Source organism: Mastigoproctus giganteus, chromosome 13 (assembly GCF_048544385.1).
Source record: "Mastigoproctus giganteus isolate SK-2022 chromosome 13, ASM4854438v1, whole genome shotgun sequence".
Classification (NCBI taxonomy): Eukaryota; Metazoa; Arthropoda; class Arachnida; order Uropygi; family Thelyphonidae; genus Mastigoproctus; species Mastigoproctus giganteus.
The window spans coordinates 84,469,403-84,488,408 of NC_143587.1; the positions used below are offsets into that span (position 1 = coordinate 84,469,403).

The 19,006-nt window shown below is 37.5% G+C and overlaps 1 protein-coding gene across 1 annotated transcript in view; it reads left to right on the top strand.

The window, feature by feature from the left end:
* Positions 1-19,006, top strand: part of LOC150076228 (uncharacterized) — a 744,224-nt gene that overhangs the window by 236,124 nt on the left and 489,094 nt on the right. Inside the window, exon 15 of the mRNA XM_090387291.1 lies at positions 11,023-11,190. Within this exon, the coding sequence (XP_090243417.1) occupies positions 11,023-11,190 (168 nt within the window). The remainder of the gene's footprint in view (positions 1-11,022; positions 11,191-19,006) is intronic.

Here is a 19,006-nt window from a genome sequence, read left to right on the forward strand (position 1 = left end):
AAATAAATTTGATGAATTTGAAGTGCTGGTTAAGACATACGAAGCAGATATTGTTGGGATATCAGATGTGGTGTCACTCAGATATAAGGGATGCAGAATTCGAATTTGGGAAGTATAATGTGTACAGAAAGGATAGACAGGATAGGAAAGGAGGGGGAGTTATGCTGTTAATTAAGAAACACATAAAATCTAAGGAAGTGCATCCAGTTGACATTAGATGGGCAATGCAATGTTGAGTCAGTTTGGTGTAAAGTACTGGGAAAGCAAAAACGAGGGTAGGAGTTTGTTATAGGCCTAATGACTCTGATGAGTACAATCAACAATTGTACAGAGAAATTGAGTGGGTCAGTAAATTAGAATGTCTTATAATGGGGAATTTTAACTACACAGATATAGACTGGAACTTGTGGGTTGGTCACTCGCACACTAGCAAGGCTTTTGGGGATTTATTGGATGATTGCTTTCTACAGCAGCATGTTAGAAAAGCAACAAGAGGGAATAACACTGTTGATTTGATTATCAGCAGTGATTATTCATGCATTAAGAATTTACAGATAAAGGAACCACTAGGAGGCAGTGATCACAGTGTACTGATGTGGGATTTACTTAAAGATGGAACTACCATCAGGGATAAAGGGAAAGGTTTTTTAACAGCAACTACAGCGGTCTCGGATATTTTTTAGATTCTGTATAGTGGGACCAACTGATGATGTTACCAACAGCAAATTCTAAATGGGAAGCATTCAAGGAAGTAATTTTGGAAGCTAGTAGGCTTTTTGTTCCAATTAAGAAATACTGCTCTAGGTTTAGGCAAAATGGATGTCAGATGAACTAATGAGAATCGTGGCAGAGAAGAAAAATGCATGGGATTCACATAAATTGTCAGGCGACACAGAAGCCTATGTTATTTACAAGCTAGTCTGTAATCCAGTCATAAAAGGAGGTTCGGCAAGCGAAGGCAGATTACGAGAAAATTTTGGAAAAGGATACAAATGAAAACAGCAAAGACTTCTTTACTTAATAAACTCTAAAAGGAAGGAGCATGAATCAGATTGGTCCACTGATATCTATGGTTTGGCTGTAGATGATCATTCTCAGATAGCTGCTGAACTAGATGAGTATTTTGCATCTGCATTCACACATGAGGAGTTATTCAAGGAGGAGAGGGCCAGATTTTATCAAACTCTAACAGGGAGTTAAATGATTTTGTAATAACTGAGAGCAAAGTGGAGGAGAAATTGTTGAAATTTTAACATAAGAAAGGCATCTGGGATAGATGGGATCTATCCAGTTATATTAAAGGAGGTGGCAAAGGAAGTAAGCAAACCCTTAGCTATAATTATGAGAACATCCTTGGAGTCAAGGGAAGACCTCACAGACGGAGATGTGCAAATGAATCTTCAATTCACAAAGTGGGATCAACTGGTGACAAGTAATTACAGACCTGTTAGTTTTACTTCTGTTCGAGAGAAAATAATGGAGTCACTGGTTAAAGAAGCATTGCAGGATCATCTAGACAAGACAGCAGTAATAATTCAGACACAGCATGGGTTTGTCAATGGGAAATCTTTTCTGACCAATTTGATTCAATACTATGATGTGGTCACAAAGGAACTGGATGCAAAAAATAATTTTGATATCATATACTTGGATTTCAGGAAAGCTTTTGATACTGTTGCACATGGAAGATACTATAAAAATTGGAGCATTATGGCATTAAGGGCAAGTTGCTACAATGGATAAAAGGATGGTTGAGTTGGAGAGGACACAGAGTGGTAATCAATGGATACTGCTCTTTGTGGACTAATGTTATTAGTGGTGTCCCCCAGGGTTTGGTGTTGGGCCTATTGTTGTTTTGTATATTTATCAATGATATTGATGAAGGTATTTCAGGCTTAATGTCCAAGTTTGCAGATGGTACAAAGGTTGACAGGGTGATTAAAAACAGCAATTACAGTATGCTGCTGCAACAGGATCTGGAAAAGTTGGGTAGATGGGCTATGAAGTGGCAACTGAAGTTTAACATTGACAAATGCAAAGTAGTGCATATGGGTAGCAGTAACCCCAGAGCAATGTACCAACTGGGTGGTGTTGAACTCAGGGTAGTGGAGAATGAAAGAGAACTGGAGTTTATGGAGTTTTCTGAACAGTGCAGACAGGCTACCAGAGTAGGTCATGGGGTCTTTGTCAATGATATACAGGAATTTTGCGAGCAGGGATAAGGAGGTGATTATTCCCTTGTATAAGCCAATGGTTAAGTCACACCTTGAGTACTGCATACAGGTCTGGAAGCCTCATTTTAAGAAGGATTTAGAGTTGCTAGAATGAGTACAGAGAAGATGAACAAGACTGTTGAAGGGAACAAAGGGGTGCTCTTATGAAGAAAGGCTTAAATTCTGCAAATTTTAGCTTCTGGAGACTAGGCACCTGCGAGTTGATCTGATTGAGGTGTATAAGGTCTTGAATGGTTTGAGCAAGCTCAATGCTGATGGGATTCTTTCTCTTGCCCAGATAAATCGCCTTAGGGGACAAATTCAAATTGAGGAAAGACAGTTGTAGAATAGATGTGTGGAAATTGGCCTTTAGCCGGCAGATGGTTGACTGCCGGAACAAACTTCCATCTGTTTTTGTGGGTGTGTTAAATGGGAGGGGTTTTTTTTTTTTTTTTTTGTGGCTGATGCTGTATAAGCTGCTTTTTTGCATCGTATGCCTCTACTAATGCTAATGCCTGGCCATGTGTATACCTGTCATTCACAAAGAAAGTGGTATGCATATCGCATACAAGAGACAGGCATGTATACTGGCAGAGTGTCCCAGTGAGGATGAAGAACTGTATTTTGTGAACTGTAAGTGTAGGAAACGTGAACTTCACCACTCAGTCAGGGATTCTCATTATCTGGAATATTTAGGAGCTATGAAACTGGTACGAATAAGGACAGCCAATGAATAATTGTAATAATCAAAAATCGAATGGAGTTAATAAACTCAAGAGGATCTACACATGATTCTGTGGTTGATAGAGTTCTTGGTTCTTCAGGAATTAAAATCATACAGATAAACAGCCAACATTCTAGACTGGTGGCTGATAAATTAGCAAATCAAAGGAGGATAACTTGGTTGATGTAGTATCCTTACGAGAACTGTATTGGGCCAGGGTTCAATCGGAGCAAAGATTTAAGATACTGGGATATCCTCTAAGTGCACGAGTTGTGCAACCTGTACAAGAAGAGCCCAAATAAGGAATCGTGATAACCAATAACAATTTGGATGTTGTGGTGATACATGGGTTGTGTAATCAATGTGCCACATGTGTGATGATTGCAACAACAACATTGCAATTTTATCTTATTTCATTATATTGTCCTCCATCAATGGATTTTAATAGCTCTTTGGATTATCTGGAACATGCACTATTTATGTTAAAGCTTAAAATCGTAATAATCACTACTGATGCAAATGCTGAATCAAGCCTATGGCATAGTTCTACGACAGATAAGAGAGAGAGAGAGGTTGTCTGCTTGAACAATTTATATTTAATCACAATTTATATGTGACGAATATATCCAATCAGCTGGCCACATTCTCTGGGCCTATGGGGCAGTCCAACATTGATATAACTATAGTAACTTCTGGCCTACGACACTACATCTATGATTGGCGGGTCATTTCTGACTGGACATCTAGTGACCATAGAGTTATCTCATTTTATGTAAAAAATGTTATAACTTCAGCTAGTCAATATCGAGTGCCAGGGTTGGTTCGATTCTCACTGAAAACAATCGATTGGTCTGCGTTCGATGCATCACTTCTCTGTAATAAGGCAGCGTCACTTAATAGAGTATTCGGCTGACTCTCTTGCTGTATTTTACAGGATTCAATTATGAGCGCAGTGTACAAGCCTGGTAAGAAGAAAGCTACTAGATTGAAATCCTGTCCTTGATGGACTTCAGAGTTAACAGTATTAAGGTGAGCAGTAAACAAGGCTAGAAGACAATATCAAAGCCACAGACATTGGTCTCCCTGAGAAGAGGGAGACCAATCACTCTCTGGGAGGCTTCTGGATCAGCTAGTGTATAACCTAGCTATCTCTACTCTGCCAGATAGTGATTGGAGGGAGACCGAGTAGTGTGTATGTGTGTGGGGGACATTGTCGAGGCCACGTTATGTCAAGGATCGCGATATATTCTTACCATCTGTACGCCTTATTCAAAAATTTCATTACTTCATACAGCATGCCCCACCCACTTTTTCTTACTAGTGAATACACTATGAATTGTCAAACTAATAGAGTAAGTTTATCTGCAAAAAGATCTAAACCTCCCAAACACTTCCTAGTTCATTTCACAAATATACGTGGTCTCAATTCTAATCTTAAGGATGTCCATTTCCACTTGCAGTCTGCCAAACCCCATTTACTTTTTCTGACAGAATCTAAATTATCGGTTTTATCCCACACTCCACTTTGCTCATCGCAGTTGCCCAAATTATTCGCTGTATGATTCCTTTTGCCTCAAAGGTGGTACTTGTGCATATGTCTGTTCCGATATTCTCTGTCAGAGACTTGGTAACTTGGAATCTCCTCTTTTCGATCTTCTCTGACTTAAAATCTCTCTACCTCATTGTGTCAAATTCAGCTGTTTTCTCTACCGTTCTCCCAACTCCACTAATCACTTGGAACTCTTTGACTTCCTCTCTTTGCAACTTGACTTTCTCCAGTCCAACTTTCCTAACAGTGAGGTAATTTTCCTTGGTGATTTTAATGTTGACAACTTCAGCTGGCTTCTTTTTTCTAGTCACACTGACCCAGCTGGTCGAGATGCTGAGGCTTTTGCAATTATTAATGACCTTGCACAGATTGTTCATTTACCTACAAGAATACTGGACAATCCTAACCATACAGCCAACACACTTGATCTTTTTCTCACAAACAACCCTTCTAAGTGCATGATTGAAGTGAGTGGTCCTTTAGGCACCTCAGATCACAACTTGGTGATTGTCTCTTCTCCAATGGAGCCTTTATCTGATGGCTATTCCCAACCTCGTATTGCTTTGCATTACAAGAATGCAAATTGGGATGACCTGCGAGATTTCTTTTCTTCTTTTCCTTGGTCGGATTACTGTTTCAAAACTTGTGATGTCAACGTTTGCTCAGATCATGTCAGTCAAATTATTCTTGTAGGAATGGAATCCTTTATCCCACACTCCACTTTAAAATCTTGTCTTTTATCTAAACCTTGGTTTTCCAATAAATGTGCTAAGGCTGTTCAAGAGAAGAACGTTGCATATTATAATTGGCTTATTTCCAATTCTTCAGTTTCATTTTCTGCCTACGCCAAAGCTCGCAACAATTGCAAAGCAGTCATTAATCAGTCCAAACTAGATTTTGAACAGGCTAAGAGTAGAAAACTTGCTTCTTGCCCTAATGGTAGCTGAGCATTCTGGTCTCTTGCCAAAGCTATTGGCCGCAACTTTTGCCCATCTCTGCTCCCACCTCTGTCCAAACCAGATGGTTCTGTTGCCACTTCAGCCAAGGATAAAGCTGACCTGCTAGCATCCCATTTTTCTGCCAACTCATGTATTAATGATCTTGGTAAAACACCTCCCACAATTCCTAACACGCTTCATTCAATGCCTCCTGTGGTTTTCCGTCAAAAGGATGTCAGAAGAATTTTGATGCTAAGAAAGCTCCAGGTCCTGATGGTATTTCTCCACTTATCCTCAAAATCTGTGCTCCTGAACTTACTCCTCTTCTTTACTGCCTTTTTTTCACTTTCTTATTTCAAAGGTGTTTTTCCTTCTGCTTGGAAATTTGCTCATATCCAGCCAGTTCCTAAAAAGGGTGACAAATCCCTCCCATCCAATTATCATCCCATTGCAATTACTTCTACTCTTTCTAAAGTAATGCAGAAATCAATTAACCGCCAACTCTTAAACTACCTAGAAACTTTCCGTCTGATCAATGATCGCCAGTATGGATTCCATCAGTGTCGATCCACTGGTGATATTCTGGCGTATGTTACCCATTTATGGACTAGTTCAATGGAAAAATTTGGTGAAACACAAGCAGTTGCTCTTGACATCTCAAAGGCTTTCGATCGCGTTTGGCATAAAGGCCTTCTAAACAAGCTTCTGTCTTATGGTTTGCCAACTGTTTTTTGTAATTGGTGGTAGTAGTAGTAGTAGTGGCATGTGATGCAAGAAAGCAAGTGTATGAGCTTATGCAGCATCAGCCAAAAAAATCACACCATTCCCTCCAAATGCCTGTCCAGTTCCTCCTTAAATTTATTCAACTTATCAACTTCCACAACGACAGATGGAAGTTTGTTCCAGCAATTAACCACCCGCTAGCTAAAGGCAAATTTCCACACATCTATTTTACATCTGTCCTTTTTTAATTTGAATTTATGCCCCCTTAGGTTCGTAATCTGAACAAGTAGAAGGATCCCATCAGAATTCAGCATGCTCAACCAATTCAAGGCCTTATTCACCTCAATCAGATCACCGCGCAGGTGCCTAGTCTCCAGCCACTGCAATTTGCAGAACTTAAGCCTCTCTTGGTAAGAGGATCCCTTCATTCCCCTCACCAATCTTGTTGCCCTTCTCTGTACACGCTCAATTAAATCTACATCCTTGCTAAAATGAGGCCTCCAGACCTGTATGCAGTATTCAAGGCATGGCCTGACCATTGCCTTATACAGAGGGACAATCACCTCCTTTTCCCTGCTAGCAAAATTTCTATATATCATTGACAAAACCCCATGACCTGCCCTGGCAGCCTGTCTGCATTGAAAGAAAACTTCATATCTGACTGCACAATTTCATTTTCTACCACCTTAAGTGTAGTACACACAGTTGGTACGTTTCTCTGGGGTTACTTCTACCGAAATGCAGTTCTTTGCATTTGTCAAGATTAAACTTCAGTTGCTACTGCTTAGCCCATCTGCCCAAATTATCTAGATCCTGTTGCAGTAGCACACTCCCATTACTGTCATTAACAACCCTGCCAACCTTTGTATCATCTGCAACCTTCGACATTAAGCCTGATATACCTTCATCAATATCATTGATAAATGTACAAAACAGCAGTGGACCCAACACCGAACCCTGTGGGACTCCACTAATAACATTGTCCACAAAGAGCAGCACCCATTGATTACCATCCTCTGTCTTCTCCCACTTAACCATCCTTTTATCCATTCTAGCAACTTACCCTTAATACCATTGTGCTCCAATTTGTACAATAGTCTTCCATGTGCAATAATGTGGCTCCTCCATAGCCAGGTGGGAAGGAGCAACAGTGCATAGCACATGCTTCTTGATTAGACCAGAGTTCGAGCCCGTCACCACCAAATACGGAGGATGCGGAAAGGTCAGGGAATGACCACCGCATATTCCCGGAGCAATATGGCCTTAGTTGCTAATGCTCCTAAAAACCAAACAACAAACAAACACCGCAACAGTGTTAAAAGCGTTCCTGAAATCCAAATATATGATATCAATATTATTTTTTGCATCTTGTTCCTTTGTAATCACATCATAATATCCTATCAAATTTGTCAGACAAGACTTTCTCTTAACAAATCCATGCTGTGTCTGAATTATTGCTGCAATCTTGTTTAGATGATCCTGCAATGCAGCATCATCTACACATCTTCGGTGTCTCGTAGACGTACTGTTTCTGCTCTATGCCTCTTCTACAGATATTTCCATGGGCACTGTTCTTCTGCATTGTTCTCCATCTTCTCAACCTCCAACTCAAGTACGGTACTAAGTACTATAGTTTCTAATACCTGTCGTGTTTGGGGTTTACATAAAAAAAAAAAAAACTCTATGGAATCAGGAGCCTGATTCCATGGAGTTAAAATAGCTAGGTTTTGGACTAAACTAAATTGTATACAGTGCATCATGTTTCTTGGTATTGTAAGAGTGTGCAGAACGGTGTCCACTGCCATGCTGCAAGTGTTGTCCAGAGCTCTACCCTTGGATCTACATTTGTTGTATTGTGGTTTTTGCTACTATATTAAGAGGAAACTTTCTACAGAATTTTTTAGTTTACAGATCAGTATTTGCTCTGACTGTAGATGTGAAAAGAAAAGATGTATGAATGAAGTAATCAATTTATGGCAGACAAGATGGAATACCATACCTACTGGAAGAGTGACCAACTTGTTTATCCCGAACATGATTTTTCTCAATGATAAAAAAGTTCACAATTGGTTTACACCTAGTTTACCGTCGGCATTTTTGTTAACAGGGCACAGGTCAATGAATGAGAAATTATATGAATTAGGACTAAGTAATGCGGACCTTTGTTTTTGCGGGGTCATGGAAGACTGACAGCACATACTATATGATTGTAAAATATACGACAATGCCGGACAGTGATACGTGAAATACTGGAGAGTATAGCTCCAGGAGAAGAATCTATATTTTTAAGAGACCCTAGTAAGTTTGAGATGTTCCAGGTATTTGCTTAAGAAGTGTTTGAACTAAGGAAAAGTATGATTCCAGTGATATGAAGTTGATAAAATCCATCGCTGGAAGCATCAATGTGTTTTGATGCTGCCGCTCTTAATGGTTGCACAACTGGAATATCTGCTCTTCCTTTCTTCATCTCTCTTTCCCTCTTTTTTTTTTTTTTTTTTTTTTGCCCTTTCGTGTTTTTTTTTTTTTTTTTTTTTTTCTTCTTCCTTTCAGTTTTTATTTTTGTTTTTGTTTTTTTTTATTTCTCTTCCTTTTGGTTTTTCCCCCCCCTCTGGTGTGGGCCCCAGAGAAGGAATTTTTATTTTATTATTTTTTTTAATTTAATTTTTTTTTTTTGTCTCATACTCTGAGACCATAGGTGTCCCATCTACTGGAACTGGTCCACCTTTCCATGGTGTGGACAAGTACTACCCAAAATCATCTGTCTACTGATGCCTCTGGGTAGCCAAACGTCCAGAACATTACAACAGAACACATAATACACAAAAACCTACGTAACATTACAACAGAACACATAATACACAAAAACCTACGTCATTCACATATCTGGCCCATTTGTAGTGATACTGTTCTTCACAGAGATAAGAGAAGGAGTTGAACTGACGTTCTAAGAGCCGCCCTTTACATAAACACATGTCCATCCCATCAGCATTGAGCTTGCTCAACCCGTTCAAGAGCTTTTACACCTAAATAAGATCACCTCGCAAATGCCTAGTCTCCAGGCGCTGCAATTTGCAGAACATAAGCCTATCATGGTAAGAGCATCCCCTTTGTTCCCCTCACCAATCCTGTTGCCCTTCTTTGTACACGTTCTAGCAACTCTACATCCTTCCTAAAATGAGGCATCCAGACCTGTACACATTACTTAAGGTGTCACCTGACCATTGCCTTGTACAATGGGATAATCACCTCCTTGTCTCTGCTAGCAAAATTGCCATATATCATTGACAAGACTGCATGACCTGACCTGCTCTGACATCCCTTCTGCACTGCTCAGTGAACTTCATATCTGACTGCATGCACAATTACCCACAGGTCTTTTCATTCTTCACTTCCCTGAGTGTAGTACCACACAGTTTGTACGTTTCTCTTGGGTTACTGCTACCCATATGCAGTACTTTACATTTGTCAATGTTAAATTTCAGTTGCCCATCCTCAGCCCATTTGCTCAACTTATATAGATGCTGTTGAAGTAGCATACTGTCTTTACTGTTGTTAGCAACCCTGCCAACCTTTGCAAACCTGAACATTAAGCCTCATCTACCTTCATCAATATCATTGATGAATACACAAAACAGTAATGTGCCCAGAACCGAACCCTGGGGAACTCCAATAATAACATTAGTCCGCGAAGAGCAGTGTCCATTGATTACCACTCTCTGTCGTCTCCCAATCAACTATCCCTTTATCCATTGTAGCAACTTGCTCTTAATGCCATACCACTCCAATTTTTACAGCAGTCTGTACAAATTGGAGTGGTATCCAAGTATCATATACTTGGATACCGCTCGATATTGGAGCGAAATTCAAGTATCATGTACTTGGATTTTCTGAAATCCAAGTATATGATATCAGAATTATTTTTTGCATCCAGATCCTTTGTGACCACATCATAATATCCAATCAAATTGGTCAGACAAGGCATCCCTTTAACAAACCCATGCTGTGTCTTAACTATTATTGCAGTATTGTCTAGATCAGTGGTTTTCAGCTGTGGTACCACAACAACATTCCAGGGTTTCCACATTATTTGAGTTTAAGTTACTTAAACTTATTTTTTTTTTAAATTTATATATTTATTTCATTATAAAAAGGTGCATGGTATCTTTTTAATTTTGTGGTGATCTATAATTGATGTTTATTTAGTACCTCTATATAAAGATTAAAATTATACAGTATATATATAATTTGTATTATGATTTGTAATTTTGTTTATATTATTGTAATAACTGTCATATAACCTATTTTTTTTAATATTATATATTCGTGTGTGTGTGTGTGTGTGTGTGTGTGTGTGTGTGTGTGTGTGTGTGTGTGTGTGTGTGTGTGTGTACAGAGAGAGAATCAGATCTAATAGGAAGAAAATATTGAGTAGGGGTGCCACAAAATAAAATAAATTTCTTAAGGGTGCTGTTATTAAAAAAAGGTTGAAAACCACTGGTCTAGATGATTCTGCATGCTTCTTTAACATCACAACCTTCACTGCTTGTTAATCTTTTTTTCTTGTATATGTTATAATTTACTGTAGTAATTCAGTTTCTGTATATTAATTGTAACCTGTTGTATTATGAACTTGTTGCCAAATTTAAATCCCAACTAGCTGTGGTTGTTTTTTTTCTGTAGCAGGTTGCACTGTAATAATTAAACTTATATTGTATTTTAGAGCCTTATATAATACATTATAAGACATTGTGCAGCACAGATCCTGTGCTATATAATGTCAAAAGCTAAATTTAGTGATCAGCTCTCATTTAAATGTGATAAGTTTTTAATAATTAAATATGCTTTGATTTTTAAAATGTATATTAAATATTGCAGGTTCAGAATGAGCTAAATGAATTGCAGCATCACTTAGAAGAGCAGCAAAATATTAAACACCAGTTGCAAGAAGAGCTGGAAACAAAAACTATATATCTAGAAAAAGCACAGTTAGAATTAGCAGCTGAAATACAACGAACCCATCAGCTTCAGAGGCAGCTTCAAGAGGTATATAATGATTTCATGTGTGTAAATTTGAATTTTATACTTAAAAAAAAAAAAAGGCCAAATTAGCTGCACTCTTAAATAATCACTATACTGTGGTTACATATATTATTTATCAAGTGTCCATTTTAAAAATCCCAGTTCTAGTTATTGTTTCTATTAATTCCTTTGTTGTCACCAAAGTATAAAAAGATAATAATAAAATAAAATACAAAGGTGATGCCTCTGTTAGTGATATTTACAAGTTTGATAATACATATGTATATTTAAAATTTGTTACAAATTAACTTAATTATTCTTCCTTGTAGTTTAAAATAAACAGTAAGTCCAAATTATTATTAAAACAATTAAAAATCAATTTAGCACAGTTTATAGATGTGGTCAAACCTTGTTTTAATTCCCCCCCCCCCTTTTGTTTTTTTGCTTGATTATCACAGCTAGGTCACATTTTAAATTCCAAACAGCAAATAATTTATGGACCAGTTTTGCTACTATTTGCAAACCGGTCCGTAAATTATTTGCTACACTCAAAAATCACAAAGTGCGATCGACTTCCGGCAAACACATGACCTCGTCTACTACATTTCTTGTAAGGATTGTGATTCTTCTTACATTGGATCTACCAGATGTATTTTAAACTCGAGGGTTAAGCAACATGAAGCATCAGTTCGTGCATCACGTGCGAACGTATCAGAACTAGCATTCCATGCGATAAATGTAAACCACATATTCCTGTTTAATGAAGCCAAAATTTTAAATATTCAACATAATTATACTAAATTATTGATTGCCGAGACTTTAGAAATGAAAATACAAAAAAACTCTATTAATGTTCATTGTCCATTTCTCATATCGGATTCGTGGTCATTCAAACGCATGCATACCAAAGACTAATCTCCTATTTATAAGATTCCGAACATACACATGTTTTGTTAGTTTCATTCCACCCTGTGAACATGACACTAGTCAAACTTTTAGTCCGCTTAAGGGAGGAATTCTTTAATTTCATTGTTTTATCTCATTTTAATAGTATTTTATTCGTATTCCAAATTTGCGTTTATGACAAAATGTCTTCCTTCACTAGAGATTGCATGTGGGGTTTAATATTTCTGGGATTGGGTTGGGGTTCACCGCTGTGATCCTGGGGTGTTGGACTGTCTGTGTGTCAATAGTGAGGAACACATTATGAGTTTTAAATTATGTAATTTTGTTTCAACATATCATTTCGTAATTTATTCACATAAGGAGATTTGGTAAAGAAGAAATCCTACTGACTGAATAAAAGGTAACTCCTTGTTTATTTCTAAAATATTAATAGAACATAGGAAAATTGAGCATATGTAAGCTCTCATTTATGTAGGATCCCTTAAATGCATTGTTAGTTATATGTGGCAACACAATTTTATCAAATACTTTTGCAAAAAGAAAAATGATAGAAACTAGATGAAAGTGTAATGGATAATTGGGCCCTTGATCTTTGGAACTGGGACTACACTGTAGATTAACCAGTCATCAGGAACAATAACTTGAAAAATGGATTCCTTTATAAAAACTGAAACAATCTCTCTGATAAAGTAACTTTTAATTTTTAGACATGCATTTGGCATAGAGTATGCACCAAGTGAGCAAACATCACAGAACTTTTTAATAACAGTTTTAAATTGGTCATAAAAAAATCAGTGGGCTGTAAAGAGAATGTAATAGGGAAGGTAGCATAAATTCAAGATATAGAACCAACAGTATTAGCACGATGGCATATAACAAAATCTGTCCATTCTTGAAGGTTAAAGTTATGTACAGTTGTGGTGGATTTACCCCTGGAAAAAATTCTTTTCCAACTGGTGGTGTTCTGAAATATTGAATATTGAATTACTGCAGCCTGTACAACCTTTGTCCATGCCAATGCAAAGGATATGTATGAATTATCCTATAACTTTATATGAAAATTATGATATGCTTGCTGTTTTTCTTTAAAAAGTACAGAAAGAGATTGTGATTACCAAAGCTTACTGATATAGTGAATGTACATACTCACTGTAATAATTCACAGCGAAAGGGAACCATCTAAATATCCAAAACCATGCTTTGAGTAAGGGATTTGAAAACATATAGACCATGGAAATATGTCAAACACAAATTTAACCAAAATCAGAATACTTGCTATTTACATACTTAGGAGAAATAAACAAACTTTTTTAACTGGAGCTTCTCTCGATTCACTGAAACTGATTTGCAGATATACTTCTAATTATCGGTGTCGAAAGAAACATTTAAGTACTGTTCACTTACTGATACTAAACAAAAAAAATGGAAAACATAATCCAAATGGGCATTTTGCTGAGTAGTGGGGAGACAGTAGTTCCTCACAGTCAACAATTGAAAACTGGTTGAGCAAGTTCTGAGTAACATTTAAAAGGGTATTGGAAGACAGACTAAAAATCTCCTGCACATAATACATAAAAATCATAGACTAAAACCATTAAAATAATAATAAAAATATATAAAATCCTCAAAACAATCAGAGAGGAACAATATGCTACCAATATAATAACTAACGCAGTATGATAATACAAACTGATGCACAGCAGCAGGACACCTCCGTAGCCAGGTGGGCAGGAGCAGCAGTGCGTAGCACACGCTTCTTGATTAGACTGGGGTTTGAGCCCGTGACCACCAAATACGGAGGATGCGGAAAGGTCAGGGAATGACCACTGCATATCCCTGGAGCAATATGGACTTAGTTGCTAATACTCCTAAAAACCACATAACAACAACAACAGCACAGCAGCAGCTTCAAAAAATTGAGAGCACTGAGAGAGAGAGAGAGAGTCCTTGGAATTTTTTTTTTTTTTTAATGAACATAGGGGGAAGCTCCCTGCCCTTCCCCCAAAGGGGGTTGATGGATAGTGGAGTGATTTAATGATGGAACCTGTATTAATCTAAATATCTTATTTTTGATGCTTCTGCATGAATAATAAAAGTCTTTAACAAATAAATAACAAAAGTCATGAATTTTCACTAAAATTGGTTAAATGCAACAAGTGGATGTAATTTTATGCAGCAATCATTTTTTAAGGATGTGAGTTTAAAATTCATTTCCTTAAAAATGCTTTGTGGGAGAAAAAAAAACTGATGTTAAGTCAGCCTTTCATCTCCCACAGTTCCAAGTTTAGAATAGTACGTTCTTGTACTCTGACACGTTATTGTTTGTCACTGTGCACTCTGTTGTCTCATCCTTGATGATAACCATAATCCAAATACTTTTTGAACAGAACTTGTAAATATCACACACACACACACACACACACATATATATATATATATATATAATTATTACGAATAATAAGAAATTTAAAAATAAATAGAGAAGTCGGATTTGAAGTGCAATAATATGGATTATGGATCAGGGACACTGCAAGAGCAAAGGTACCCTACAACCATAATATATACAAAGGGTACTAGGAAAGTTTTGCAATACAGCTTTGTTTATTTAATTTTTTCAAAGTAATTTCCTCTATATTCAATACACCTCTCCGTCCTCCGAAACCAATCTTTAAACCAGTTCTGCCAAGTTTCACTAGGGAGTAAAGCACACTCGTTGTCCCAAGCCCGTAGAAGGTCCTCATCACTGGAAAACCGCCTCCCTTTTAGCTTCATTTTCACATGCGGGAACAGTGCAAAGTCGCAGGGAGCAAGGTCTGGACTGTAGGGAGGGTGCTCGAGAAGTTTCAGTCCTGTCATGGTCAAATATTCGGTGCAGGCTTTGCCGCGGTGAGCTGCAGCATTATCGTGATGGAGGTACCAGGTGTCCACTCTTGACTTTGGCCGCAGGTTCTTCATAGATCCAATGACTTTAGGCAGGCATTGTTCAGTATACCACTTAGCTGTGACTGTCTTCTGCGTGTCCAAAACGACACGTTCCACAATTCCACTCGATTTGAAAAATACAGCTATCATTTTCTTCTTTACAGATTGGGATTTTCTGACAATTACGGGTGTGTTGTCATCATCAAAGACCCAAACTTTGTTTTGAGCCTTGGTCGGCAGATCGTAATAGTACAGCTAAGTCTCATCACCTGTCACGATGCTGTTCACATACCGAGATTTGTCCCTTATCAAACTTTTTTAACATCTCCCGGCACCAAGTCACACGTCGTGTCATCTGCTCTTCAGTCAGTTGATGCGGCACCCAGAGAGAACAAAGTTTCTTCACGTGCAAATGATCTTGCAGAATTTTTCCTCTGTAACTGACGTTTTCCTCTGTAACTGACGTTCGTGGCCTTCCCGGCCTCTCAGAATCCTCCAGAGTGAAATTTCCCCTTTGGAATTCTCTATACCACCTGAATATCGTTGTACGATGTGGACAATCATCATCTAGTGCAAGAGTCATTTCTTCTAAGCACTGGTCTATGGTTAAACCACGCACGAAATTATACCGCAAAACTGTCCTTATCTCATTTCGTGACCACGATGCCATCGCAAGCACTTTACACTCTCACTACTAATGAATAACTGAGCCCATCGACTTGGCGCGGCGGCTACTATGCACGTATGAACATGTCTCAACATGCAGCAACAAGCAGCTTCCTGTGATTCATTGTTGCGTCATATTGCAAAACTTTCCTAGTACCCTTTGTACATAAAATTATTTTTATTGTTATATGTAGAATTTAAATATAGAATTTAATTAGTCCTAATAATGAAAATACCGTGTATCCTGGTAGCGATATATGTGTTGAACAAAGGGTGGAAAAAGGAAAAGAAAAAGTGTAATGATATAAAAAGAATGTAACGATATAAAAAGAAAAGAAACAAAATGCAAATTTTGAAAAAACAACGACCAATGTGGATGTTTTTTTGGTTTTTAGGAGCATTAGCAACTAAGGCCATATTGCTCCAGGATATGCGGTGGTCATTCCTTAACATTTCCGCATCCTCCGTATTTGGTGGTGACGGGCTCGAACCCCGGTCTAATCAAGAAGCATGTGCTATGCACTGCTGCTCCTTCCCACCTGGCTACGGAGGCGCCCACCAATGTGGAAATAGCATTGCAGTATTTTTCATAATTTTTGTGTCTTCGTCAGAGGTCATCCACCAAAATTATGAAAAAGAACAGCAATACTCTTACTTCTGTTTCTGACATGTTCTGTATGTCAAAGAGCACGTGTAAGAAGCCACGTGGTAAAAATAATTTAGAATACAAATTTAGAATAAATAAAATACAAGTTATGTAAAACTATTATGTGTTACTAATGTATTACATACAGAACATGGATGACCTTACAGAAGTAAGTGGACCGCTATGAAAGTGAAGACAAAGGAAGGGAGTGTCCGAATGACAAGAACTTACCGCTACTGGACGGGTTGACATAAATTCGCATATATACATGGGTTAGCCTCCAGCTCAGTCTTTTCTGTCAACCCGTCCAGTAGCGGTAAGTTCTTGTCATTCGGACACTCCCTTCCTTTGTCTTCACTTTCATAGCGGTCCACTTACTTCTGTAAGGTCAATCATGTTCTGTATGTAATACATTAGTAACACATAATAGTTTTACATAACTTGTATTTTATTTATTCTAAATTTGTATTCTAAATTATTTTTACCACGTGGCTTCTTACACGTGCTCTTTGACATACAGAACATGTCAGAAACAGAAGTAAGAGTATTGCTGTTCTTTTTCATAATTTTGGTGGATGACCTCTGACGAAGACACAAAAATTATGAAAAATACTGCAATGCTATTTCCACATTGGTCGTTGTTTTTTCAAAATTTGCATTTTGTTTCTTTTCTTTTTATATCGTTACATTCTTTTTATATCATTACACTTTTTCTTTTCCTTTTTCCACCCTTTGTTCAACACATATATCGCTACCAGGATACACGGTATTTTCATTATTAGCACTAGTTAAATTCTATATTTAAATTCTACATATAACAATAAAAATAATTTTATGTATATATTATGGTTGTAGGGTACCTTTGCTCTTGCAGTGTCCCTGATCCATAATCCATATTATCGCACTCCAAATCCGACTTCTCTATTTATTTTTAATTTTTTATTATTCTTAATAATTATTATCCTAAGCTTTATCCAGGTTGAGCTCACGCCGCCTAGAACAGCTTATATACACTTGCTATTTCTTTTTTCTACCCGATATTTATATATTCACCATCCTATCCTATTTATTTTTAATTTTTATTATTCGTAATTATATATATATATATATATATATATATAAGCAAAGTTATAATAATTAAGCGAAAGAAAGAACTGATTTGCCATGTAGCTTTTATACTATGACTAAATACTTATATCCCCATTATTTTCATATTATATTCTACTACTTTAAACTTAAAAATATAAACTTTATATACAGTGGCAGACAAAAAACCTGCATCATCTTAAAAAAAAGTAATATTGTAGTGAAACGTATAAGATATTGTTTGATTATAGTCATTTTGTTTGTTGCAAAGCAAAGGTATTGCGTCAGATAACACTTCTATTGCATCAGGCAGTAGCTGGAAGGTATTGCATCAGCCGTTTCTATAAATTCGCCGTTGGAAGGGTATACATGCTCATTAGTATCGTGTTTTGCGGAGGTGTAAGCATGGCTCCATATGTTCAGTTGACACTAAGAAAAAAAAGTGTAGCTATTGTCTATCCCAGGTAAGGCTTTCTATGCGTGCTATCACTGATAAAATAGGCTTCCAGCAGTCAACAGTATCCCTGGTGCTGAAATTAAAGCGTGAAACCGGTGATGTGAAGAGAAGACCTGGATCAGGCCGTAAGAGAGTGACTAGACCTTCCCAAGTTCGATATTTGAAATGCTATGCCTTCATAATCGGCATGCTAGTGCTCCTGATCTATAACTGGACTTTGAGATAGCCTCTGGTGTTGAATGCCTATCGGTCCAAGAAGAAGAAGAAGAAGCCTTTGTTGACCCAACAAATGAGGAAAAAGCAACTTGCTTGGGCTAAAACGCATTTTTCATGGACAAAGGAGCAATGGGACACCGCCATTTTTTCTGACAAATCGAAATTTAACTTGCATGGCTCGATGGGAAGTAATATCTCAGAAGACGAAAATCGGAGGCATCTACATAACACCGACTGTAAAGTTCCTCGCCGGTCAGATGGTCTGGGGATGCATAACAAGCAAAGGGGTGGGGCAAATTAATTTTATTAACGGAACAGTGAATGCTGAAACCTACTGCTTTCTTGGAAGAGTGCCTGAAACCAGTTATTAGGGATCACCACACAGACATCCAAAACTGCATTTTTCAACAGGACTCAGCACCTTGCCACACAGCAAAATTGGTAAGTTTTATGCTATTTAGATTTATTGATGAGTTTGTCTTCTTGTCTCACAAGGCTTTAAACATACACCAATGTTTTCCCTCGTTTTTTTTCCCTTATGGTGCAGTCATACCTCAGAAATTCTGGCATTACAGTTTTGGACTGGCCTGGCAACAGTGCAGATTTGAACCCTATTGAAAATTGCTGGTACATAATTGCATCTAAAATTGCTCAGAAGAAGCCAACAAGTAAGATTCGGTTACAGGAGAGCATTGTAACAGTGTAGTACCACAAAATTGGACAACCGTATATCCAGAAGTTGATTAACTCTATGCCAGATCGTTGCAATGCTGTAATTGCAGCTCGAGGAGGAACAACGAAATATTGAGGACTTATTTTGCTGATTTACAGTACATAATACTATTTACGTTAACTTGTCATTTCAGTTTGTACACGTAAATGCAATAAAATATATGTTTTCATTGTCATGATTGCCATTTGCATGATTTCTCATATTTCCA